At 39.8% G+C, this 26,281-nt stretch overlaps 2 protein-coding genes across 5 annotated transcripts in view; both read left to right on the top strand.

The window, feature by feature from the left end:
• The window catches only part of LOC109911756 (E3 ubiquitin-protein ligase RBBP6-like), a 28,343-nt gene extending 27,391 nt beyond the window's left edge, over nt 1–952 (top strand). For all 3 annotated transcript variants that reach the window (XM_048609892.1, XM_048609893.1, XM_048609894.1), the window contains one exon: nt 108–952. In XM_048609892.1, coding sequence (XP_048465849.1) covers nt 108–227 — 120 coding nt within the window. In that variant the 3' untranslated portion in view covers nt 228–952. The remainder of the gene's footprint in view (nt 1–107) is intronic.
• LOC109911755 (E3 ubiquitin-protein ligase RBBP6-like) lies at nt 1–25,528 on the top strand. Of its 2 annotated transcripts, none has more exons than XM_048609890.1 (14): nt 1–152; nt 5,805–5,893; nt 6,000–6,096; nt 6,816–6,955; nt 7,271–7,443; nt 7,738–7,841; nt 8,142–8,518; nt 10,893–10,983; nt 12,023–12,083; nt 12,160–12,217; nt 14,837–15,196; nt 19,886–19,987; nt 20,939–22,729; nt 23,560–25,528. In XM_048609890.1, exons 2-14 carry the CDS (start codon nt 5,856–5,858, stop codon nt 25,136–25,138), a joined length of 4,971 nt encoding a protein of 1,656 aa, XP_048465847.1. In that variant the 5' UTR covers nt 1–152; nt 5,805–5,855; the 3' UTR covers nt 25,139–25,528. The 2 variants fall into 2 exon arrangements, with proteins under 2 accessions (XP_048465847.1, XP_048465848.1); XM_048609891.1 differs by lacking the exon at nt 1–152 and adding an exon at nt 3,368–5,670.
• Nucleotides 25,529–26,281: the final 753 nt, after the last annotated feature.

The raw sequence follows: 26,281 nt of genomic DNA, 5'->3' as shown, positions 1-26,281 counted from the left end.
TGTTACTAAAATGTGAGAGTAATGACCAGACTGTCTATTTGGGTTTGAAATATGTGCCTTATCATGGTTTAAATGTGAATGTCTGTATTTAATTCTTCCATTAACAGATTGATGACTCTGGAACATCTATCTCTCTGGCCCAGCTTACAAAGGTAGAAAATGTTTCTTTTTTGCTGTTAGTGGTGTTTTTCTTTCCCTGCAAATTCAATTCATTACAGAGTTTTTAATTGTACTAAATGTTGCACTAATCTGTAATTGTCCCATGCATTATCTAATGCAAATTTACATTAATACATTGTATATTTTGCGTAATGTTACATATATTCAAATGCATTTATATTGTCATTAAAAGTATTGTATTTTATGTGTAAATGTTAGTAACGTGAAACATTAATACATACTGAATATCCTGTAAAGAGTGAGTGATATGGGGAAGATGGAAGGGGAGTCCCTCGACAGCCTCACCTAGCTACCATAATGCTCGTCTATCTCAGTCAGCCTTGAAAATACAGCAAGATAAAACCATAGCTATTTGTCTTTTTTAAATCTGGGATGTAGTGAATGCCGGATGGGTTATTTCACCTCTGATGGCTTTGAACATCTCTCCAATAAAGAACGTGGTAGAAGAATGAAAAGCCCCAGATCACTGGATACCGTGATTGGTACGAAGGTTCTCGCCTTTAGCACCATCAAATCAGTGTATCGCTGTAAGCAAAAAGACTGTTATCTCAGCAATTCAGCCAGGAAATAAAAACTACCTCTGTTGTTATTGAAACTATAAATTTTGTGTGTAAGTTTTTCCTGAATTTTATAGCAATGTCTACAATTGAATAACCGTGAATTGAATAAGTGTATGCCAATCCCCTATGTTGTATTGACCCATGCATAGCTTAGCATTGACCATGTAAATGTAAACCGTTAAACACAATAAACTATGTTCTCTAAGACCATATGTTGGAAAGGGTCTATATGGGTGGTCATTTGTTTGAACGCAGACTGTAAATCAATGTGATTTTTTTTTGTTGTTTTTGTGTCTTGGCTGATCCCTAGGGAGAGACAAGTGTTAGTCATGTTAGTGGATGCTTTTGCCATGAGGGGGAAAAGATGCAGAAACCAGTTACCACTCAATATATTTACATTACCTAAGCTTACTGTACTTGCCCTCCTGTTTCATGGATTTCACTAGACCACCTGAGTTCAAACCCAGAGTTACACTGTGCACAGGAAATGCATCTTCATTTTAGGGATAGAAAATCTGCGGAACCCCACATGCATTCACTGGTATCTGCTGTTGATCATTTGTAGTCTCTTTTAATCTAATGTGAAAAGCTGTTTGGGTTCAAAAAAATCTGTTTTGAGTGAGTGGTACAGTTAAACCTTGATGGGATCAACCTCTATTTGCTGCGTCATGGAATGAAAGCTAAATTACTGAGTAGCCCTTAAATAATGGGTAAACAATGAGATTTTGTCATCTGATGAACTCTTAAGTTGCACTCATGACGTGGATTTAAATGTTCCAGTTTGCATCTTGTTGAGTGACATTTGAGCACTGAGGTTTGTTCATCCATTGAAATGTAGTGGTTTCTTTGTGTAGCCTTCTGTATTCCCAGTGATTTGATCCTAATTATTTGTGACATACTTAAATGCAGTTTGTAAATTCTGTTTGAAATAGAGGTTGCTTTAGAATATATTTTCATTCTCAACTTCAGAAGTCAGACGATCTAATGGGACAGGTCACAGTGAATGTTCAACAACTTGTGACCTCCCTCTTTTTCACTTATGTATCGGCATTCCATATGGATATATGGATATCTTGTTCGTTCATCCATCTGCATGGGTGGTTTTTGTACTGCATGGAAGAAAAAGAATATTTCCTCTTCACCAGTAGAGGTGATGCATTGAAATCTGCTGTACTTACAAAGAAGGCATTTCCTAGCTGCAACTCATACTTCTACCTATTCACTCTTCCAGTGGGTTCCATCAAATTCCAAGGACTAGCCACAAAGAAGAGGTTCAAAACTGACCAGTGTTTCTCAAGAACTGTAATTTCGCTAGTAGCAAAACTGACTCCACAATATTCAGAGTTGATATCAAATACAAATACTTCAATATAAATCTAAATGTCATATGGTAGGAAGGTTTCCTCAATCCAGATTATTTCCAATTTGCTTAATTGGCTGATATCAAGGAAGTTGTTCAAATGATGCTATGACTATTTGGCAAGCACTTGAACAAAATAATCTTGGTATCGCGGCCGGGTATCCAGTCCATAGTATCCGACTTAGAGAAGTTTAAATTTGCTGCACGAAGGTCCAGAAGCTTGCTTCTATGAAGGTAAGTGCTGCAGTATAGCAGCATTTGAGTCCTGCCTGGGAAAGCTTCAGTCATTCAGCTGGAAAACTAGACTTCCTAACTGAAGCATATGATGTGAAATACACAAGATGATAACGCAAAAGAATCCATGGTTTGTCTGTATATCAAGTTGTGTATGCAGGCTGTTTGAGCCATTGGAAGATGAAGATAATTGCATATCTTCATCACTTCATACCCTTTAAATTATTTGCTGCATGCACAGAACACCAGTTATTGACTCTTGACTGAAATTCCTGAACTTATGATTTCTGAATTTCATCTCTCCCTATCACTTAATGATCACTCTGAATTTGAAATCGTATTTCATTCGTGAGGCTTTGAGAAGATCTTGATTACAACTTGGAGTGCAATATTTAGAAGTCTTGAAATTGGATCAGCCCATGTTAATTTCTCACCCATCTCCATTTGTGTGGCACATATATTCTGCTGTGTTATCTAGCCAGAAGGGAAAAGGTTCTTGTTTTCCTTCCTCTCCAAAATCAATAATTTACAATATTCATTCTTGGGTCTATTGAGCTCCCCATTCCTTGCATAAATTTTCCCATCATATTCCAAATTCCAACTACTAAACCCTGTCAGCTTACCTATCAGCTGACGACTACAGGTGTAATTTCTGTGTTGGATTCTGCATCGATAGCTTTAGCTTAGAATAAAACTTGTTCCTGATGCTCAATATTTGAGTAGATTGGATTCCCTGCTAAAAGTCATGGATTTTAAGCTCCCTGCTTGTTTACACAAAGACGACTCAAAGTGATCTGGGAATGCTCCCTGAATTGGGTAGTGTAGGAATGAAAATCTAAATGACAGGATTGGTTTAAGATTTTGTTTTACTGTCTGGAATGATTTGAAGAATCTGAAATATTGCAACGAAAGGTGAGAATACGAGTTCCTTGGCACTAGCAAAATAAAAACAGGCCCACTTTCAGGTAATTATTACGTAGAGAGAATTTCTGTTCACAATTGAAATTGTTTTTTTCCATCTGCAGTACCCAGAATAGTGAGTCTTCTGATTTGTGTCAACCAGTTAACTATACTGCTGTTTGGTGCAAAATTGTTTTACTTGAATATTGCTACCATTCAGCATCTTAAAAGTATGATTTATTTGAGCAATCTCTGCTTCTGAGGTGGATTCTGAAATTAGGACATGTAAATGTAGAACTTTGAGGTAATTGCCACAATCATTGGTGGTTGAGTTGTTGGGTTATCCAGCTTACTGGTCTGGATAATGAAGGGATATTCAGGAGAAACTCCAATTTTATAGTTTCGGATAACTAAGTTTAAAAATTGGACAGTTGAGTGTCTTCTCCAAGTTAGTAGGGTGGTTGTTAGAATGAAGTCGGGGAATCGCCAAGTTATGATACAGGACAGGGAAACCATTCAAATCGCAGAGTTGGGGAATTTTGTTCTAATGTGAGTAATCGTTGTCAAGAGTTTATATCAAGGCTGGATTCTGTTATGGGGAGGATAGCAGTTGTGGTTGAGCATTTGCCTGAAATGTTAAGAGTTGTGGTTAGCTGATGACAATACTTTACTTCAGTTTGTTCACTTATGACGATGCAGGTGTTATCTGCCTATTATAAAGGGGGTACTGTGCTTAGTTGAGAGATTGCTATTTTACTGGGTATTACCTGAACTACAGCAAGTTATCCGTGTTAAGTTTTTCAGAATGAGGGAAACGCTGTCAGTTATGTGCCACTTGTCTGGGTGATTTTTTTGCTTTGGACAGGGCTTCAGTGTGTGTGCTGATTCTGAATGGATGATTAAAAAGTGGCAGTGTGATATGCCTAGAATTGCTTGCAGACCATCAACTACTATGATTGCATTAAAATAAATGCTAGTCCCATTTTAGATTTCGTCTGAAATCTCTCCATCGAACTGCATGATGGCAAGTCTGTGGAGCTCGACTGCATTAACACTTTTTTTGATCTTGTGCAACTATCTCTCATCAGTTTAGTTACAAATTGCAGTTTCACCTGGTGTTGAATATGTAGAAGCAGAAACACTCAATATTTTTTAAAGTACTTGGATGTTTGCCTAAAGTACCATAATGTGCAAGATTCCTGATCAAGGTCTGACAGTTAGCTCCTTGTCAGCTGGTACACAGACGATGGGCTAATTGGCCTCCCTCAGTGTTTTAAATTTTCTGATTCTACTTTATAATGTGGCCCAGTTGAGGGCCATGCGCTTGCAGAATAGTAAACCCAGTGCAAAGTCTTCATCCCTTTATGTAATGTTATACACTGCAGTTAATTTTAATTACATGTTTTTAAGAACCTGGTACTTATTTCAAGTCTAATTAACTTGATGTAAGCAGGCCTTGAAAATAAGCACATTCTATTATGTCTAAGTTCAGATTTTGAAGAGTTAATTTCTAATTAAAATGTCTAAATACTAAATGAAATTATAAATTTAGAAATTAAATGATCACCCACACAAGCAGAATTTAGATGGATTCAACTATGAATTTCCAATGAAATGTCAGCAAAGTTGATCATACCAAGTGTTTTACTGTACGTGCATGTGCTGTGCTGCTAGTGTTTGAGAGAGTGTAAATTGTGTGGAATAGAACCCAAATGGCTAGAAATGCTTTTGTGGGAGCATTAAAAGAAATTCTCTGCTAGGTCTTTAATACTGGGACTGTCAGGATAGTTAGAGGTGTTACTTGTAAATTCGATGGTACGTAAGATTCAAATTTAGAGGGTATATCCCTTGCCCAGCTTAAAATAGATTTTATAGATTTCTTCACAGCTGGCTTTGCTTTTAAGCAAGTTTACATTTTCCCCCCTCCATTTAATTCAAAATATTTCTTTTTATTTTTAACTCTGAGCTTTTTACACTGATTTTGCAAAAAGTAAACAATATCCTTATCCAGTTCATTCTGCTATTGACCATGCATTCATCATTTGGCTTTGTCTTCTGAGACAGTGCCAGATTCCATGAAACATGGTCGTCATTGTCATCTGGCTAACAGCTCATCCAAATAAGCTGCTTCAATAAAATCCTTCCTGGCTATCTTTGTTTAGCAAAAGAGCACCTTTATAAGAAAAAAGACAAATTTAATGTTAGTTAGGATTGTTTTTATATTTGAAACTTTTGAATGGTCAATGTCGACCTGGGAAAATCCTCCTTATATGATTGTGACATGGCATTAGGGATTTCACTGGAATCCTTGGAACATGAGCATTATAATGTCTTTGACTTCCTAAAAGTATTATAATTCGGCTACAGGTTACAGGCTTGAGGAACTCTTCCTCCCTCCCCAAGCTAATCGACAAGCTGGATGGAAGATGGTTTTATGTAAGTGGACTGACTTATTGATTATACAAGAGCAAAAGGGACAGGGCTTCCTGCTACTCTTTACAGGATGTGGACTGGAGTGTACAATAAATTCTAGGTGGTAATTATTTTTGTAACACACGCCTATCAAACAGACGGCCAATCTGGCTGAAGCTAACGCCTCAGAGGAAGATAAAATTAAGGCAATGATGACTCAGTCTGGTCAAGAATATGATCCAGTCAAGTAAGTTGTAAAAAAGATGCTATTCGGAATTTCAATTTGGTAAATATTCCACAAATGGAAGCTGATAATGTATATTAATGTTTTTACTTTTTTTTCCCCCTCTTAGTTACATGAAGAAACCTTTGGGTCCTCCTCCTCCAACATATACATGTTTTCGTTGTGGAAAACCAGGCCATTATATTAAAAACTGCCCAACAAATGGGGTGGGTAAACATGGTTCAACCTTTTATTTCATAGTAACAATACTTTGTGTTCCTCTTGAAGTGGAATCCTGAATCTCCCTGCTTTCCCTGGCCAATGGTTAAACTGGAGGATCGAGTTGGTTTGTTGGAAATGCTTCAGAAATGTATTTATAATTTTGTCCTCATGGCAGAACAATGTTGCTCGAGGCTGTACTTTTTTTGTATTGACCTAGCGTTTTCCATAATTGAGATTTCAATGCTTCTCTTTGTGGAGTCCACTGAAGCACTTGGTCATCTTCTGGTCATGTGACCAGATCTAATGATACTAGACAATTTCACTCCATCATCCATTATTTGCTGCTGAGATGGATGGATTTCCTGCTAACTATTCTTTGTAGAGTTTCATTATAACAGATTATGACATCAGAACAATTAAAATCCTGTTTTTGTCTCGGTATTAGGCTTGCCAGGCAAAGTGAAATCTGGTTCTGTGGAAAAATTGTTCCTTCGTTTTGTTCCAATATGGTTCTCAGTACTCTGCAATAAACTATACAGCTCAATCGTCGTACTTGTGTATCAACTTCAAAGTCAAGTTTGTAGCTCTGGGTTGTGTGCTAAATCAGCACTAAATTCTCTAACTGCAACAGATTGCTAAGGGCATGGGAGCAACTCCATTGCCAGCAAGACACTTGCTTATAATTTAAAAATAAATACGTCAATTTTTCTTTGCAAAAATTCAGGACAAAAATTTTGAAGCTGTGCCCAGGATTAAGAAAAGCACAGGGATTCCCCGCAGTTTTATGGTAGAAGTTGATGACCCCAACATGAAGGGTGCAATGCTCACCAATACTGGGAAATACGCAATACCAACAATTGATGCGTAAGTATTTAGTATTTATTGTCCTGCAATACTGAGCTGCTTATCCAGTGGAGAGTCAATCTTAGTTAAAAATCCATAATATATGTCTAGGGTGGATATGATTACAAAGTTTAGGCTCCAGACTCAACACCTGTGCAATTATCCCAATATAAAATATTGTACATAATCTTTTTATTAAATATTTTCCTGTACATTAATTCCCATTTTAAATTCTTCACTGAGTAAACAAATAGGAAATTGCAGTTTTTAAGAAAATTATTTAGTGTTTATCATTGCTGCAGATTCGTACCTAATAATTAAATATTTGCATTCTAGAGAAGCATATGCACAGGGCAAGAAGGAAAAGCCACCGTTCTTGCCTGAGGAACCCTCCTCATCATCTGAAGAGGAAGATCCAATCCCTGATGAACTCTTGTGCCTTATCTGCAAGGATCTTATGATGGATGCTGTTGTTATACCATGCTGTGGGAACAGTTATTGTGATGATTGTAAGTCATCTGAGGAATGCATTGCTATTCAAGCAGGTCCTTAAGCAGTCAGTCACTGGGATTCCTCTTATGGCTGTGGTTCAGTGAGTAACTTACACCTCTGAATCACTTGGTTCTGGGTTCAAGACCCACTCAGGGCTAGAGCACAACAATCAATGCAGGCACACCAGTGAGGAAACAAGTCTTTTTCTCTCATTTCACATTTTTTATGCACTTACTGAAATGTTTTTAGTAATCTTACTTTTCTTTAGCTTTGAATTATATTTGTTCATTTTATTGAATTGCTGTGCACAGGTATCAGAACATCATTACTTGAATCTGAAGAACACACCTGCCCAACTTGCCACCAAACAGATGTTTCACCTGATGCTTTGATTGCAAACAAATTTTTAAGACAGGTAATTCACTTAATGTCAAATTCCTAATTCAAAATCTAAGACTTCAGTCTTGCATATGAAATATGGTTCTTGTTCCTAAATTATATCGTTGTAAATTAGTTTTAGAATTACAAACACATAATCCCTGTGCAGTTCTAGGTCAGTTTGGATCACATTTGTTTGTGATATAAACGATTTCCAAGTTGTTTGAGCAAAAAGAGAAGCTTGGATATAAATGAGGAATGAGTATTTGAAGTCCATGTAGGGAATAGAATGGGGGAGTTTCAAATTTATTCTCAGTCATAGTATTCTTATTTGCAGGCTGTGAACAACTTCAAAAATGAAACTGGTTACACAAAAAGAACTCGCAAGCAACAGCCGACTCAGCAGCAGCGACAAGCTCCGTCCCAACAAATGCATAATCAACAATCTGCTCTGAGGCCATTACCCCTGCTCAACCCTCAGCCTGTTCTTCCAGTAAGCAGAGCAGCTAGCTCAAAACCAGCAGACATGCCAGTCACCACCACTACTCCGACTGGCCCAACTTCCCTTCCAAGTACAGCCCCTACCCCAGTACGTGCTCCTTCTCCTGTGAAAACTAGTAGAGCTCCCCCCACTGCCAACAACCCTGCTCCAGACTTGTCAACAGCCACAGTTCATGTTCATCCGTTACCTCCAAAGCACGAAGAAGGGGATATGTAAGTTTTGCTCTTGTCACAAACTTTTAGGGATTACAGTTACATCTTACTATCAGATTTTCAAGAAAGTTGTTTAAAAGGTCACATGATGGGGATTTCTGAGCAAAAGCAGGCCACTCAATCCATAGTATTAGTGCCACTGCTATGTGTTAAATGCAGAAGTAATTTCACCTGTTAGTACCATAAGTCAAGATTTCACTACTTTCTCCTTCAAACAATGCCACTTGATTAAATTCTAGTTTGTAACTAATTCGCGAATATTTTTTACTATCTACCTCATTTTCATCTGTAGAAGTCGTCATCACAGTACCTAGCTATCTCATGAGCAATTTCAAAATCTTCATTTCATCTACGTACTTCAGTACCATTCTAGATGTTAATTGCTCCTTTTGTGGACTGCTTTGTGACAGCACTGATCTTAGGCTGTGAATTAATCCTGGATCCCAGATGTTTAATTCTAAGTTACATTTTTCTGGAATTTACATAATTCTAAGTTATTTTCTCCAATAAATTATAATGTTAATCAAGCTGGATGACTAAAACAAATATAATTCCTTAAGAGAAATTAGCATGGCCAAAACTTTACAACTGTGAATGATTGCTCACTTCTCCTCCACGCTCCACCCTAAAATATGTATTAACTGGATCATCATTAATTTACAAAAATGGGTTTCCAAATATGATTAGATTTTTTTCTTGTGATTATTTGGCTGCTTGTCTTCACAGGATTGTCCCCTTTCCTGAAAGGGGTGGTGTGGATATGTGCATCACAGACTGAAAGGTGACTCAGTTTAGAGCCTGAATAACACAGCCCAATTTATCAATTTGGGTTTGAACTGTCACCCAGCACCTTTAATTAATGGTGAACTTTGAGATATTTACCCCAAATTATGTAATTTTCCTTCAGCCACATTGCCTTCCACTTTTCAAAACCCATTCGACTTCTATTTTACTTCTGGAAGGCTAGGTACAGAAGTGAGTCATTTAGCCTTCCCGAACTTGTTTCTCCACCATGCAATTGCTTATCTGCAACCTTCCATCATATCACCTCCTTTGCCAATAACTTAAGATTTTTGCCAGCCAAAAGTGCCAATCTTAAATCAATTATTAACATATCCAAGAGTTGTTATGTGAAAGCCTGTTTCAAACATGTCATACTGTGCATGAGAAGGTGTTTCCTCCTCTCGTTCTTGAGTTTGGTATAATTTTCAGATTTCCCATCAATGCTGTCCTGTAGATTTAAACTCCATACCCAGCATAATTAATTTGTCCAAATGTATTGTATGCGTTCCCCTTGGTATCTGATAAGTTTGATCAATTTGCCCCTTAATCTGTGAATCCCAGTGAATCCAACAAAAGACTGTGTAATGGTACCACGTAATTTAACCTTTGAAATCCAGGTTCCATTCTGTTAAATTTATTATGTACTTCTCCCAAGGTCAGTATGTGATTTCTAAGGAGTAGAATAAGTAACAGTACGCCAAATTCAGTTAGCCCAGGTCTTGTCTGCTCTGGGCCATTGTCTCTTTGAGTTCTATTTTTCTAGCTTCTCGCCATTTATACAGTACCCCTACTATATTCTTTGAGTCTCATGGCAATTTATTCAAAGTAGGCAAATGTACCATTTTCCGTGGCTTAGCCCTTTCATTTAATTTGGCAATGTCTCACCCTTCCACACTATTCTTAGTGCTGTCTATCTTTCTGTCAGTGGCAAATGTGCATATGTGGTTTTCTTTCTGACCTGTGGATCATGAATAGATATGCTGAATAGTTGAAGCTTCATTCAAGTTCCTTGCCAACACAAGTCATCACATCCTACAAATTGAAGTACCTGTCAGTGATCCCTACTGTCAGTCATTTACTGCTCAGCCCGTTTCCTAACTAGATCAATAATTTGCCTACAATTCAAGGAGCCTTTGAAAAACCTCAAACAAGGGACTTCATCAAATGCCGTCTGGAAGTCCGTTTTAAGTAGCATCCATAGACATTCCTCTGCTCACTACATTAGTCAACACTTCAAAATATTGAGTCAGATTTAAGCATGATATACCATTTTCATATTAACATTGGATCCCTCTGACCAGCAGAAAATGTTCAGAAGTCAACCTTAATTATAACTCCAGCAATTTCCTGACAGGTACTCAGATAACTGGCCCCTGGTTTTGCTATCTTGCTTTATATAATTGTCATCTTATTTCCCCTCAAATTGTTACTTTTAATATGAATTATGGGAGTAAGCTGAAGAACATGAAAACTAATTCACACAAGCACTGTTCACACTTTCCCTAAATAATCACTAAACAGGCCATGAATTGTGACATTAAGTTTTAACCAACTGTAAAAGTGAAGTGTTTTATTCTTATTTCATATTCAGTGAACTCAGCAAAACGGTTGCAGTCACAACCACAACTGGAACAACCACAAGTAATCCATCGATGTCTACGAGCAGTACCTCTGCCGTGAAGGTAAGTCATTGATCATGTGTCAACATTGTACAGTTTGACTTCTTTCTTGCATGCACTGACAGATAAAGAGTCATATTGACCCACCTTTTAAAATCCTCCAACTTTTACATAGATTTAATGAACTGAAATTAGCTAGCACAGGCCAAACCTGATAGAAAAGGCAAGGCATATCTAACAATTGAGCCCAGAAATGAGAAAGTGAAAGGTAGAGAGGGGTAATGGAAAAGGTCAAGTAGTAAAAGAATGCCAAGGGATCAAAATGGTATGGGTAAAATGAACCTCGAATTCAGGTTTTTCGATTGGGACCCTCTATGCAATTCAATTTCAAATTGCGTGTGGCATGGCATTTCATTTCAGCCATATCATCCTAAAGTTTAAAACTCGGTTTTGGTGACTAAAAGTCACAGCCCTCCAGCATGCAGAACAATGACTGATGATTACCCAAAAGCAACATGTGCATTGCAATTTATATTAGTGGTTGGAACTGGAATGATGTACTTTGAATGAGGTTTCCTTGCAGTCAAATGAAATAATAAACTAATCACTAATAAAATTATCTTTTACGTGTTAAAACGTGAAAAGCTGATGTTTCTTCCCTCGCACAATCACAATGGAAATGAATGGGATGTAGTTTTTTCCAAATTTTGATTCAGTGGACTGAGATTTTTCATCCAGTCAGGTTGTGTTACAATGAGAAGACGTTTGTTCAAGTTTTATACAAGCAGTCCCAGGTTGCGAGCTGGTTCTGTTCGAGTTTGCTTGCAAGTCAACTTGTATGCAAGCCAGAACACAATGCAGGATGATGTAAAATAGCCATTCATACGGGAAATGTTTGTATGTCAGATCTTAAAAATTACACCCTTTTTGGGATTGCACTCATCAAATATGAGCATTCAAAAATTGGGAACCCCTGTCCAAGGATTGAGAACCACTAGAATTCTGTTCAGTTGGAATAACTGGGAAAAGTTAGTTTCCCCTGTGATCTAACTAGTGATCTATCATTGCTTTCATTGGCTTGATTGTTACTGTTCTTTTTCAGGGTTATCAGGTTCCTGTTCTTGGTCATCCACCTTCACATGGACAGTCCATACCCACAACAGGTTCGTTTTTAGGAAATGGTTTTCAGATTTGGTTGTAAAAATGAATCAAATTAATTTTTATTAACTTTATGTTTAGGTCAGCCAATGAGAAGCAGTGGGGTTAGACCACCAGGAAGCAGACCTGGCTGGGAATTGTAAGTCGAAACCATTTGAAATTCCTGTATCTAAGCATAATCCCACTTCAAGAAGCCATTTTACTGTGTCACTGTAGCATGTTTACTTGCATCTGACAATATTGTGGTTTTCCTGTGTGCACTTCACATTCTGAATTGAGAACCTCTATACTGTCTACCTGCAGCAGCGAGAAGGAAAGTTTTGGAGTTGGAAAAGAGAAGGGATGTTCAGCCTATCATTCTGGGCTGCATTCTAAGATGTTTTTAAAAAAAAAAACTCCCCATTTTCCTCATTATTTTGGTAATTTAAAAATTCATTTCATTGTAGAAATAATTATATTTCATGTGACACTGACTCTGAAGCATTCATAGCTATTTTCAGGTCTTTTCATTTGCTATTCAATAAGTCTTAAATGAAGAGGAGAAGTAGGCCTTTTAGCCATTCTGAGTGTGTTCTACATTCAAGATGATCATGGCTGATACTTTATCTAAGTGCCATATTCCGCTTGCTCTTCATATCCGTTGATGCCTTTAATATCTAAAAGGTGATCTGTCTCTTTCTTTGAATAGATTCAATGACTTGGCCTCCGCAGGCTTCTGTGGTGAAGAATTCCACAGGTTCACCACCCTTTGAGTAAATAAATCTTTCCTTATCTCGGTCCTAAATGGCCAACCCCTTGTTCTGGACTCCCAACCAGGAATACATCCTCCCAACATCTAATCTGTCCAGTTCTTTTAGAGGTTTATAAGTTTCATCTTCTAAACTCTGGTTTGACTGAGCCTCAAGACAATCCTGCCATCCCCAGCCTAGTGAGCTACCTCTCCAATATCAATATAGCTAGTATATCCTTTTTTGGGTACGGAAACCAAAACTGTATCTAATACTCTAGGTATATTCCTCCAAGGTCCTGTATAGCTGTACTAGGACAAACCTTACTTCTAACTCCAGTCCTGTTGCAACAAAGACTAATACGGCATTTGCCGTCTGAATTGCTTGTTACAACTGCCTATCTGAATTTTTTTTTTGCCTTATCGTAGTCTTACGAGACAATAGAGCTGCCCTTCCTTGGAGAGATGACTGGTGGTTTAACCTGAGGGTGTCCACACTTTAGGCAAGGGGAGAAGTTGAGAGGGAGAATCCTTCATGGTAACTTCAGCCAGCATGGGAATTGAACCCATGCTGTTGGCATCACACCATATTGCAAACTAGCTGTCCAGTCAACTGAGCTAACCGACTCCTTTAATTAGCTGGTGTACAAGACATCCAGATCCCCTTTTTTTTTACATCTACATTTACCAATACAATCGCCATTTAAATAAAACTCTGCTTTTCTGTTATCACACTGAAGTGTATAACTTCACATTTAGCCAAGTGAACCACATCTGCCATGTGGTTGTCCATTCAACTTATCTAAATCACCTTGAAGACTTCTTGCTGAATCCTCCGTTCACAATGCCATCCAATTTTGTCATCAACCTTTGGCTCTTTCATCCAAATCATTTATATACATCATGAGTAGTTGGGGCCCCAAGCACAGATGCTTGCAGTACCCCACTACTCGTTGCTTTCCACCTGGAAAACGGCACCCATTTTTCCCACTGATTCTCCTGTCTGTCAACGAATTTTCAACCCATGCCAATATATTGTCCCTAATCCCACGTGCTTTAATTTTGCCCAGTAACACTTTGTGGGACCTTGTCAAAAAAGCCTCTTTGTCCTGTTTTACTGAACTTTAAAATGCTCCCAATCCTCAAGCTTAATGCTTTTACTGGCAATTTTATATGTCTCCTGTTTGGACCTAATACTATCTCTAATTTCTTTTGTGAGCATTTTAAGTGGTTGGGCGACTTTTCTGTTACACTTTTGAATGAATGTTGTACTTTGTGCATAGTTCTTTAAATATTAGCCATTGACTATCCATCATCAGTTGTTTTAATAAGGTTCCCTAAGCTAATTCATGCTTCATAAACAAGTTCACTGTCTATCTTAATGAAAAATTATGGTCCGCGTGACCAATATGTGACCGTACAAGAAGACCGTTAATTAATCATTTGTCATTGTACAGAATCCATTCGAGAATAGCCTGTTCTCTGTTGGTTCCTCAATGTATTCTAAAAGAGCCAGGAAATTTGTCCAATCTACATGTAAATTAAAGTTGTTCTTGATTACAGTTGTACCTTAATTGCATGCATCCCTAATTTCTTAATTTAATGCTTTTGCTGCATCACCACTGTTCGCAGGCTGATAGCCAGCACCCATCAAAGTTTTCTGCCCCTTGGTGTTTCTTCTCTAGCCGTACAGGTTCCACTGATTCATTCCAACTCCATTACACAGGGTGTATAGGTTTATGTGATTGAGTTTTCTTCAGAGGGTAGTGTGAATTATGATAGAAATGACTTTGTTTGGTTTCTAATTGAACTATAACAAGGATCTGTTTAGTCCTTGCCATCTTGGTTCCCATGTGATAGCTGCTGCATTTACTGTGAAATGCCATGTTTGAAAATACCTGCCAGTGCATCTCCACTAATACAAAGTACTGAAAGTGGGTACTGTATGGCAACCATGAACCTTTTTTTCAGATCTGCAGCTATGCTGCAACTTATTGTTTGATTATCTCCTGACTTGATCTGTTCGCCTAGGCCATCCACCAGAGGGCATCAACAGAGTGATCGTGTTCCAAGAAGCAGAGCGCAGGCAACAAATCCCCCACCAGTGTACGTCCACCCACCAGCTCTGTATCCTCCTCCACCTCACCCAGTTCCTCTTCCCCCAGGAGTGCCTCCCCCTCAGTTTCCTCCACAGTTTCCTCCTGGCCAACCACCACCCACTGGATTTAGCATCCCTCCTCCAGGATTCCCTCCAGCTCCAGCCACTATTTCTGCCCCTTGGGTACCTCCTGCCACTCCAGCAACTCCTGCAAGTGTAATGCCAACAGTCACCCAAGCACCTCCACTTTCCAGGGAGGAGTTCTACAGGGAACAGCGACGGCTGAAAGAAGAGTGAGTGATTCTCGTTTTATGAAACATTCATATTTTTAGTTGTTGATCAATAGTTTACAACATAGGGTTCTCTTAGAAAGCTAGCTGCAGTTGAAATATCAGGTGTATTATTTGCACCATATTTGTTGAAAATCTGAAAAAATGTGTTGCAGATTCCGTGTAGGTTTCTCAGGATGCATGGGAAAGAAAGCTGAATGTCTAAGACTGACCCTTCATCTGAACTATACCTATGATTTTTTTTTTTTGAACTTCAAACATTACAAGTCTTAGTTTTTCAGATATGGATTAGTACCATTGCTACTCATGGGGATCAAGCTGAGACTTCCTGCGAGATGGAGATATCTTTTTTAACCAATATCTTGTATGACCTGTATCTTTGGTACACTGTTTCTATGTGATCTTGGTATAGGCATGTAAAAATGTTGGTTGGAGAGTTTATCTTGTTTACTGTTGAATGCAGAACTATGACCAGATACTCCTCTGTAACTGGCTAGAAAAAAAAATTGAAACAAACATCTGTTATGATGACCTAGGCTGGAGGAGTGTGTCATTGCTTTCATCCCACTACTCTATAGATCACAACTTTCAGGCTTTAAACAAAAAAAAAAATCAGCCATGCCTAGGTTCCAAAATGGCAGCGGGATAGCAAGACTGCTTGCGGGCTCTTGCCGAGGGATTATCCGCTCCCGTTTGCTTGTTCTTTTTTGTTCTTTTTATTTCTGCTCCTCTTTCTTTCGTTTTTCTTTACTTTTGAGTTAGTCATCGGCGCAGCAGTGAGAGCGGGCTGTGCGTGGAGTGGCAGCAGCCTTCTGGCGATTGCAGGTGACAGCAACAAAGACGTCCTCGCACTGTCCAGGTTCAGCAGCAGCAGCAAAGCTCCTTCAGGAATCAGTTGGCAACTCCAGCAAGGTGATATCTTGAAGGAGGACTGCCGGAGTGGGAGTCCTAGCGCAGCAGCCTGGCTTGGTAGCAGAGCCAGAGACTCCTGGTTGCTGTCTAGCAAGACTGGGGACTCCTGGTGTTGGCAAGGTTGCTGCTGCAGTGGCCTAGAGCAGGCATCATTCAAGGCGGCAACGCAGCCGTGGGCTCCTGGTTGTAGTCACAGGCCCGGAGCAGGAGCCCCTGGGTATCAGTGAGGTGACAGCTGGTTGCAGGGTGAGTGTGGGTTCAGCATGGGACTCAGCAGTGGCGAGGTGGGCCCAGTGCCAAAGAGATGGTGCCTAAAGAGTGGTGACTCCTACAATGATAAGTCCAGCGCAAATAGCCGTGAGGCACTGAAGCAGGTGTACCGGTGCAGCTGTCACTGGTGAGCTGACTCCAGGTGAACGCAGCAGAATGAAGATGAGACTGCCTTTTAGTTATATCTTTTTACTCTTTTTCTTAAACTATTCAAAATGGTGCCAGATTGTGGCGACACACTATTTTTTGTATTATTTACTGTAAAATGCAAGTGACAAAAAATAATTCAGTCTTGATAAACTAAATTGAGCTCCGATCAAAACCAAACTTATTCATTAAAGATACTTTAATTAATTAGTATGCACCATCCATAATATACAACTCTAAATGCTTATCTCTAAATATCCCTAAACCCCCCACACATCCTAATCAGAAGTGTAGAGTGTTTTCTTTTTAGAAATGGGAAACATTTGCTGGACAGCTTGTTCACTGCAACCTTTTTTCCAGTTCAGTTAGTTCTTAGGCTTCCCTCCTATTGAAGTAGATAAAACAAAAATCTCTCCAAGCCAGTTGCACTCCAAAATTACCAGCAGCCATGTGATTTCTAGGAACCCTTATTTTAAAAAAAATCTAGTGCCCACTGTGAATTTGCAATGGCTGTTGTCAAAGAAACCATTCCAGCTATTTCCACCAATTTGAAATAACTTATTTTTCCACAATCCTTCAAGCAATGTTAAATATAAAGCTTCTTCAGAACACTGTACAAACCAGCATTTCATTCTGTGCCTCTGGTGGTCACTTCATGAGAACAAAAATGCAATTAAATGTTGTTTAGTAGTACTGGACTGAGTTTTCACAAACTAACTGCTATGAAGAATGTCAGTATGTCAGTAACATGAATTACAGCTGTTATTTTTGGTGAAGGCTTAGGAATCTCTCCACTTGTTGGAGTCATGCCTATGTCATACCTTAAAAAAGGTTGTGATTGTTGTTCACTCATCTTAGTCCCATGATATTACTGCAGGAGTTCTTAACAGTAGTATCCTCAGCCCAAACACCTTCAACTGTTTCTTCAATGACCTTCATTCTATTATGAGGTTAAAAGTGGGAATGTTTACTGCTGATTACACTGTTTCCCCTTGAGAAGGCGCTGAGGGGCTTTCTTAAACTACTCCAGCCCATTTGATATAGTTACACCCACGGTGCTGTTCGGTAGGGAGTTCCAACAGGGCAGAAATAGCAATACATTTTCAAGTCAAGGTGTTGAGTGGCTTGAGGGGAATATGCAAGTGATGGTTTTCCCATGTATCTACTGCCTATGTCCTTCTAGATGGTAGTGATTGTGGATTTGGATGGCTGCTGTCTAAGAAACCTTAGTGAATTTCTGCAGTGCATCTTGAGAATGGTGGACACTGCTACTGAGGGTTGGTAGTGAAGGGATTGAAAGTTAGTTGATGTGGTGCCCTTCTAATGGGCTGTTTGTCCTTGGTGTCAAGATTCTTGTGGTGTTAGAGCTGTAATCCTCCAGGTAAGTGGAGAGTATTCTGTCACATTCTTGACTTGTGCCTTGTAGATGGTGGACAGGCTTTGGACAATCAGGTGATTTTCTTATAGCAGGTTTCCTAGCCTCTAGACATGTTCAGCACCAATCCTAGGCATCACCCAGGTCATTGTGTATTTGGTCATGGTCTGCATCAGTATCTGCAGTGTGGCACATGCTGCTAAGCATTGTGCAATTATCTTCCCACTTCAGACCTAATAGAAGGCAGATCATTGACAATAGCTGAGTCTGGAGCACTTGACTGACCTAGATGTTCAGCACTGTTCAACAACTCGGTACTAGAACAGTTTGGGTCTGTATGCAGCAAGTCATGGGCAACATTCAGGCTTTGGCTAAGTGGCACATAATGTTTGTGCCACACAAGTGCCAGGCAGTGACAATGTAAACTTAAACATGTGTAAAAGTAGACAATTTGGCCTCTCGAGCCTTTCACTGTTCCATAAGATTATGGCTAATCTTTGCATTTTGAATTCTGCATTTCCATCCATGCCTGATCAACGTTGAATTCCCTCGCCTAACAAGAATAGATCCACCTCTGTCTTTTAAAATGATGGTGATCCCACCTAGTTGTCTATTTCTCCATAAGGTCATGTACTGCACAGGACTTAATTTTTATCAGCCGGTTACCACATTTCTGTAATGACTATCCGATCATATTTGTTTGCTTTAATATGTGGTATTGATTCATTTACTTTGACTGCTGTATGCATTCGAACATAGAGCATTTAGCTTTTTTGTGTTTTTTTTTAATATCTGGTTTTGGTGTATTCCTAGGTTGTTTTTTTTCTTTGTATCTGACCTTCATTTCCCATAGTATTATTAAATCTTTCTACTTTTGATCCCTTATTCACACTATTTTGTTAAAAACACTGTATATTTTCCTGTTCCAACATATGTATAGAACATCCCAACAATACAGTCCCCTTTTCTTTCCCCCAGTACCAGAGCCAGTGATCCATGAACCAGAACTCACCCACACCACTAGACTCTGAGCCCACATATTCATCTCCTGGATGAAGCACCATCAGCTGGAAACTCCAAACCCCCTCTCCATCCTAATGTGGACCTATATCAATTTCCTTTCACCACTGCAGGGTCAAATCCTGGAACTCCCTCACTGACAGCATTGTTGGTGTACCTACACCACATGAACAACTGGAAGAAAGCAGCTCCCCATCATCACCTTAAGGGCATTTCCCAGTAATGTCCACATCCAGTGAGCAAATGCATTTAAAAGAAACAAATTGCATTGTCTGCCTATACAGCTGCCTGACCATTAGCAGGATGGAACCAAACCTTTTTAAGAGTTCTAGTTTTATTTTCCCTCTGTGACACTCTGGAGGACCCAGCAAAAACTAGCCATCATGTCTCCTGGTTAATCCTCGTCTAGTGCTCACAGCAGCTTCATGGTCATCAACAGCTTGACTATCCTGCCATAAAGTGCATTGCCCTGGCTAATGGTCAGCAAAGGAGAAATTGAACAAGGGCGTGGTTCAGTTTGTCTCTGTTAGTACTTTAATCTTAATGCACCTCAGCTTTTCAAAAAGATCAAATGTCTCATTTGCAAATTTAATTTCTGTACTTTTTTAATTAGAGGGGAATGGCTTTTGTAGCTCAGCAAATTGAACATTAACTTGGCTGAGAAAAACAAGTTCTTTAATGGACAGATTAGTACTATGTTCTAAACTCCTTTTAAAGTGCATGCCTTTGCTTCTAATGGTAAAACTTAAGAAAACAAAATTTGGTTATATATAAAAGTAGGGCAGTTCTCATTGCTGGTAGCATGTTAAAAGGTATGCATAAGTGAACTATGTAGATGTGGTAGCTGAGTTAAACATGTTAAGGCCTACAATCTTTTTGTTTTACGTAAATGTTCTTCTGTCTTCTCTTCACCTCCACCCTCACCCACCCATCCATCCACCACCACCAACCGGTACATCAAATTTTAGGGAGAAGAAAAAATCAAAGCTTGATGAGTTCACCAATGATTTTGCTAAGGAGTTAATGGAGTATAGAAAAATTCAAAAGGAACGCAGGCGCTCCTACTCCAGGTAAGTTTGCTTATTGTGAAATTGAACCTGAGCAGATCTGTCACTTCTTTAGCAGGTGTAAAGAATAACTTGTTTGTTATGCTTATTTAATCTGTAAATAGAGAGGCCATATGATCCAACAACAGCTAGTTTGCTGGTAAAATGGCAGTTTCCTATTATGGCAGAATATTCAAGAAATTATCAAGTTCTGAAGAAGGGTGACTGGATCCAAAATGTTGACTCTTTCTCACCACAGATGCTGCCAGACTTCCTGAGTTTCTCTACCAATTTCTGCTTTTGTTTGATTTCCTGCATCCTCAGTGTCTTTTTTATTGTCATCGTGTCTTTGTTCATGTAAAGTTGGGGTGAATAACTTTGATTTTCCCTCCCCGTCCACCCCCCCCCCCCCCCCCCAAAAAAATGACTTTGTCACCTGCTGTCTTGATCTTCCCTTGCTGCATTTTGCACACAGTGTGTCTCATTTTTCTGTCTCAAAAATCAGCGCTGTTTCCAGTCTTTGTTTATTATGATTGGCACTTCAGCACTCTGTCCCTATTGTGGAGTTACTGAGTGAACTCTGAGTCAGATAATTTGTTTTATTTTGACATGATTTTCAGGACTTATTTTTCTGTAGTTTTAAAAGCTTGCTTTACAAGTTTCCTATACCAAGTGTAGCACTCATTATGCTTTTAGAATAGTGGGCGTCATCTATTAGCTCCACCTAGGTGCTACCATTTGGCTATCGAACAGCAGAAATCTGGAGGCAGCAGACACAGCAGTGAACGTTCGGCCAGTAGGCTGACTGCCTGATGCCTTGCCCAGCCCAGCTTTTCGTTAATTCGAACGTAACCAAAATTTAAAATGGGTTCTCTCCTCAGATATGGGAGAAAGTTTGTGTATTTCAGTTTGTTTGCAATTTTGGAATTGTAACATTTAATACTTAATCATTTTTTCTATTCATTCCCTACTCAGGTCCAGATCGCGTTCATATAGTGGATCGTCATTCAGTGGAAGTTCTTACTCTTACTCCAAGTCTAGATCTAATTCCTCACGATCCTATTCCCGATCAGTTAGTAGATCACCAAGTCGTTCCTACTCAAGATCTCCTTCGTATCGAAGAGGTAGTGGGAAGAGTCGAGGTTATCGATCCAGATCCAGGTCACGTGGGTTTCACAGATCCAGATCCAGGTCACCATCCTACAGAAGCTATCGCTCTCGTACCCGATCTCCAAATTACAAAACACATTCTCCTTACAAACGAAGTGCCCCTCAGGGTGAAAACGATCGTGAGTATTATGATCGCTACAGAGAGCCACCACCTCCGTTTGACTACAGAGAACTTTATGAAAGGCCTCGTGATCCAAGAGACTCTTTTGAGAGGGAACGGTATAGAGAGTGGGAAAGGCGATGCAGAGCATGGTACGAATATTATAAGGGCTACAGTGGTGGCAATCAGCCACGACCACGGTCTCCCTCAAATAAGGATCACTTCTCTCCAGAGCGCTTTGGTACTGCAAGTGCTAGGCGTGATGGTTCGCCACACAGCCGGAACCGTCGGGATGAATATCCAGCAGAACAGACCCCTCGGGTTCGTAATGTGGCTGGCACTGGTAATTATCAAGAAAAGTACTCTTACAGAGAAAGTCACACTACAAAAGAATCAAGAGATTCAAAGGAAAAAGAAGCACCAAGCCTTCGTCCTGACTCCAAAGGAACAAAACATAAAAAACACAGGAAGAAGAAAAAAGATGAAACAGAGACGCTTACTAACCCCGAATCTTCTCGTGATGGGAAGAAAACCGGAGAGACTGCTGGCGATGAAGGGAAAGGGACCTCTTTGTTTCTGCCCCTCAGCAGAGATGATGCAACACCAGTGAGAGATGAGCCCATGGAAGGAGACTCTATTCCTTACAAAGCCACATCTGAAAAGGACAGAAAGGAGAAGTTAAAATCAAAGAGTGAGAAACAGAAACGGAAAGCAGAGAGTAGCACGCCAAAGAAAGAACCCTCTGGAAAAACAGCAAAAGTATCTCAGGAAAAGCCTATCGAGAGAGAGAGAGAGAGAGAGAAATCCCCTCACACTGAGATCACAGCAAAGAAAACCAGGGAGGAATGTCCTCCCAAAATAGAGGGGACAAAAATCCATCTTCTTCCAAAAAGCGAGAAGTTTTTTTTACCCAGGAAGGTGCAGCTTAAAATGGGGCGTGAATACCAAGAGATGAAGATTGTAAAAGAGGAAAAACAAAGAAAGGATTACCCCAGGGAGGAAACTAAACATGAGAAACATGATAAAGTAGTCAATAGGGAGGAAAAATCAAAAAAGACAGTTAAAGCTGATGAGAAACCAACTAAAGCAGAGGTAAAAGCTGATAAACGTAAAAGGAAAACTGATGACAAAGTGAGAGAGAGAGAACTTGGAACACCTCCAACTAAATCATCAAAAGTAGAAACAACAGAGGGAGCAAAAACTTCAGTGAAAAGTAAATTTAACTCTGGCAGTGAAAACTCAAAAGAAAAACACACAGACTTGCCTGCTGACAAGGAGAAGGCCACTCCACCAAATGTATCAGTGAGGAAAATCAAAATAAACCGGGAAAGTGGCAAAAAGATTGTGAGTGGAGAGTCCCCAGCTCCACTAGAAGAGTCTACAGAATTAGCAGAAATGAATGGTGGAAAATCCAAACCTGAGAAGGTGAAAACCAAGACGAGGAGGAAAGTGGTTGGGGGCGAGGTGGCTGGTTCAACACTTGTGGATTACACAAGGTTAGCACATTTTGTATCTTTTATGTTTAGAGTGATTAACATCAAAAAGACTGATTTCTGGGGCAGGGAGGGGGTCTGAGTGTAGTTCTGGGGTTTTTTTGTGTTCTGTTTGAAGTGTTATTAAGGAGCCCAGTTTGTGTTCATGTGGTATGGTTCAGTTACCACAGCGAAGTTTTAGCATTCCCTGATTCTAGATAACCTTAGTAACCAAGCCCACAAAACTCCAATGTCGACATGAGTGATTTTTCAAAATTTTTAATCCCCTGCTTTCTCCCAATAAAAAAAGCTGAATGTCGAGCATATTATTGAAATTGTAATTCCACTGTGGGAGCAGGGAGGAAATTGAGTCCTGTCCCTACATGCAGATGTTTAGCTGAACTGCAGCAACTACAAAGCATTCCGTGCACCTGAAATCAATGGTGCTTTGAACAGTCAAGCACATCTCACCTGCAATGCCATTTATGATCCACCATTGCAGACAAGATCACCTAGCCTCTAATTGTTCCCTATTGCAGCACCCTTCACAATTTCATTGTGCACCAACTTTACCTGGGGCTTTAGGATAGTTACGTGCAATCACCTGTTGACTCTCGCTCTGGCTTCCTCTTGTAGGGAAGTGCATTCCTACAACAGCTGAGATGGAGGTGAGGTAAGTTGTGGGTGTGCGGCACGTGCTATTTCAGGTTAGTGCTTGATTGCATGCTGTTTCTGTGTTGCATTAGATGAGCCTTTTCAAGGTGACCATAATTAGGAATTGTAGCTACCAAAATGGTGGAGGGAATGTTGGCAGTCAAGATGATGTAATTGAGCTGTTATTTTTCTGTCCCCAGTACCAGTTCTGCTGGAGGCAGCCCCATTAGAAAAGCTGAAGAGAAATTGGACACAAAGAAGACTGTGATCAAGACTATGGAAGAGTACAATAGTGATACTAGACCCCCAGCTGAAGATGAGATTGTTATTGTACAAGTTCCTCGTTCCAAATGGGAAAAGGAGGATTATGAGACTGACGAAGATGAAGGAAAAACAGCAGCTGCTGCATTAAATGTTGTGAAAGCCGCTGGCAGTGGAGCAGGTGCCTCTGTGAAGTCTATAAACCCTGCAAAGCAAACCGATAAAGAGGTTCCATCAGAGAGATTCCCAAAAACTGCTAAAGAAACAAATCTGGATGAGACTCAACAGGAGCCCAAAACAACTGCAAAATGTTTAAGTGAGAAAGGTTTGAAGACCAAAGATAAAGAGCATGGGTCAGACAAGGAGACTCCAGACAAGAAGAAAGCTCTAGTTCAGCCTGACAAGCCAGCAGTTACAGAGCGGGATATAGAGTCAGCAATTGCCAATAATCTCCCTCAATCTTCAAAAGACTGGATAGTTGAAAAATTAGATCCAGGCAGTAGAGGAACCTCAAACAAAGACGCAGGTCCTTGTGTTGATGGAAAAGTGGAAAGTGTCGACAGGCAGACCTCTATTTCCAAACACAGAGAGGAGCGAAATCGTGATATTAAGAAGCGGGATTCTCCCAGTAAATGTGAAGAACTGACACAAAGCCTAAAAGGTAAAGAGCAACAGACGGACAGCAGGAAAAGTAGTACAGAGCCCAAGAAAAATGACCACAGTCCTGGGAAGGAAAGGAGACTGCATACAGACCACAGGAGTAGTTCTGAGTCCAGAAGTGCCACTGAAGAACCAAAATCATCAACCCTTTCCAGCCGAGAGAAGGAGAAATATATTTTGGAAATTAGGAGCAGTAAGGACAGGCAAGTCACTGGGAAAATGATCTCTCATCGGACTGAAATATCAGCTGAAAAGAATGATCAAGAGCATTCTGGACGAGGTGACAAGGACCACAGCCGCACCAAGCCCCCAGGACCAGTTAGCCGCTCTGTCCGACATTCTCGCCACTCCCTGGACCTGGCCAGAGAAACTGATGAGGCTGCCTTTGAACCTGACTACAATGAAAGTGAAAGTGAAATTGAAGAGGACCAGTCACTGAGGGAGGGAAGGGAAGCAAAAGAGATCATGCACCAAGCAAGAGAGATCAAGGGAGTGTCTATGGGTTCTAGAAACAACAGTGCTAAAAGTCTCACCCAAAACAGCCTGAGCAGCCCTACTTGCTGTCAGAGCCACAGCCCAAGTGAGAGCCAGACTCGAAGCCGCAGTAGCAGTGTCAGTTCAGAGGACACTCAGGATAGCAAGAAGAAAAAGAAGAAAAAGGAGAAAAAGAAACACAAAAAACACAAGAAGCATAAAAAGCACAAGAAACATTTGGACGTTGAGTCTGAACTTGACAAAACACAGAAACACAAACACAAAAAGAAAAAGTCTAAAAAAAGCAAGGACAAAGAAAAGGACAAGGACAGTGACCAGAAGGTCCGATCATCTGTCATCTTACGAACGGCAGAAACTGATTAGACAGTGGCTGGAGTATTTGATCAGATCCTGTAATAAATAGAAGCTTTGTAAATATTCACTCGGACATTGCTATTCTGCGCTGAGTCCACTGCAACTTCAAAGATTTTGTTTTCTGTAATATTGAGGGTTTATAAATTAGTTTTTGTACAGAATTATGTTTGACCATGGGTATGGGCAGATTATCCTGCAGCATTTTTAAGTGAACTATCAGACTACACTGGGAACTACTGTGAAAATTTTTCACTAAACTTTTTTTATAGCTGTGTATACAAGCTGACAGTGTAATTAATGTAAATGTTTTGCCTGATGATTTGCAGTATAAAGTAAAGCCTCACTGTGTCATCTTTTGACTGAATAAATTTTCATTGAATTCATTAGAGTCATTGCAAATACCATGTGTCACTGTGCTGTTCCAAACTCTGCAGTAGTAACACCACCAAAAAGACACTTGTGTATGACCAAAGGTTTCACACCACTGTATTAATATTTAATTTTAGGTTAGTGACATCAAGATTGAATATACTGGTTTCATTAGTGAGGCAGAAGTTAAGAGTTTGACATGTGCCAGCCAGCATTTTATATGCTATAAAAGTGGGGATTCACACATGGGCTAGTCAGGTTTCTCATGTGTAGGGTAATATTGAGGGTATTTCTTCTACTGAGTTGACTAGTCATTTCTTGCTTTTTCAATATTACTGATAATAGCTGGGTGGTAGTCACATGAAGAAGCTTAAATGAAGATTTTTAAGGATACAGAACATTAACAGACATTTGGCATCAGTCGACAACTTTTGCTGATCTGTGCAGATTCTGAAGTCTAAATGCACGGTTTGAGCTGTGATGCAGACAGTAAGACTGGAGAGCAACTCGTGCATTGCTTTGATTTAATGCAAATGGAATCTAATACCAACACTGTCAATCCGAGTGTAAAAAGTGCTTAGACCTTTTTAACCTGAATACTGTCTGACATTTGTTTAATTCCAGATATGTTGCAATGTCTACATATATAAAAAGCCTGCTCAACCTCCTCCCTGACTGAGCCCAGGTGGGGAAGAGAGAGACAGGGTCAAGTGTAATATCAGTATCACTGATTTGAATCTCACTTGGTGAGGATAGGTAACTGGAAGCAGCAAGGATCAGACA

Source organism: Rhincodon typus, chromosome 21, assembly GCF_021869965.1.
Source record: "Rhincodon typus isolate 14 chromosome 21, sRhiTyp1.1, whole genome shotgun sequence".
NCBI classification, from domain to species: domain Eukaryota; kingdom Metazoa; phylum Chordata; class Chondrichthyes; order Orectolobiformes; family Rhincodontidae; genus Rhincodon; species Rhincodon typus.
The sequence above is the reverse complement of the archived record's forward strand: the minus strand, read 5'-3'. Positions and strand labels throughout refer to the sequence as shown.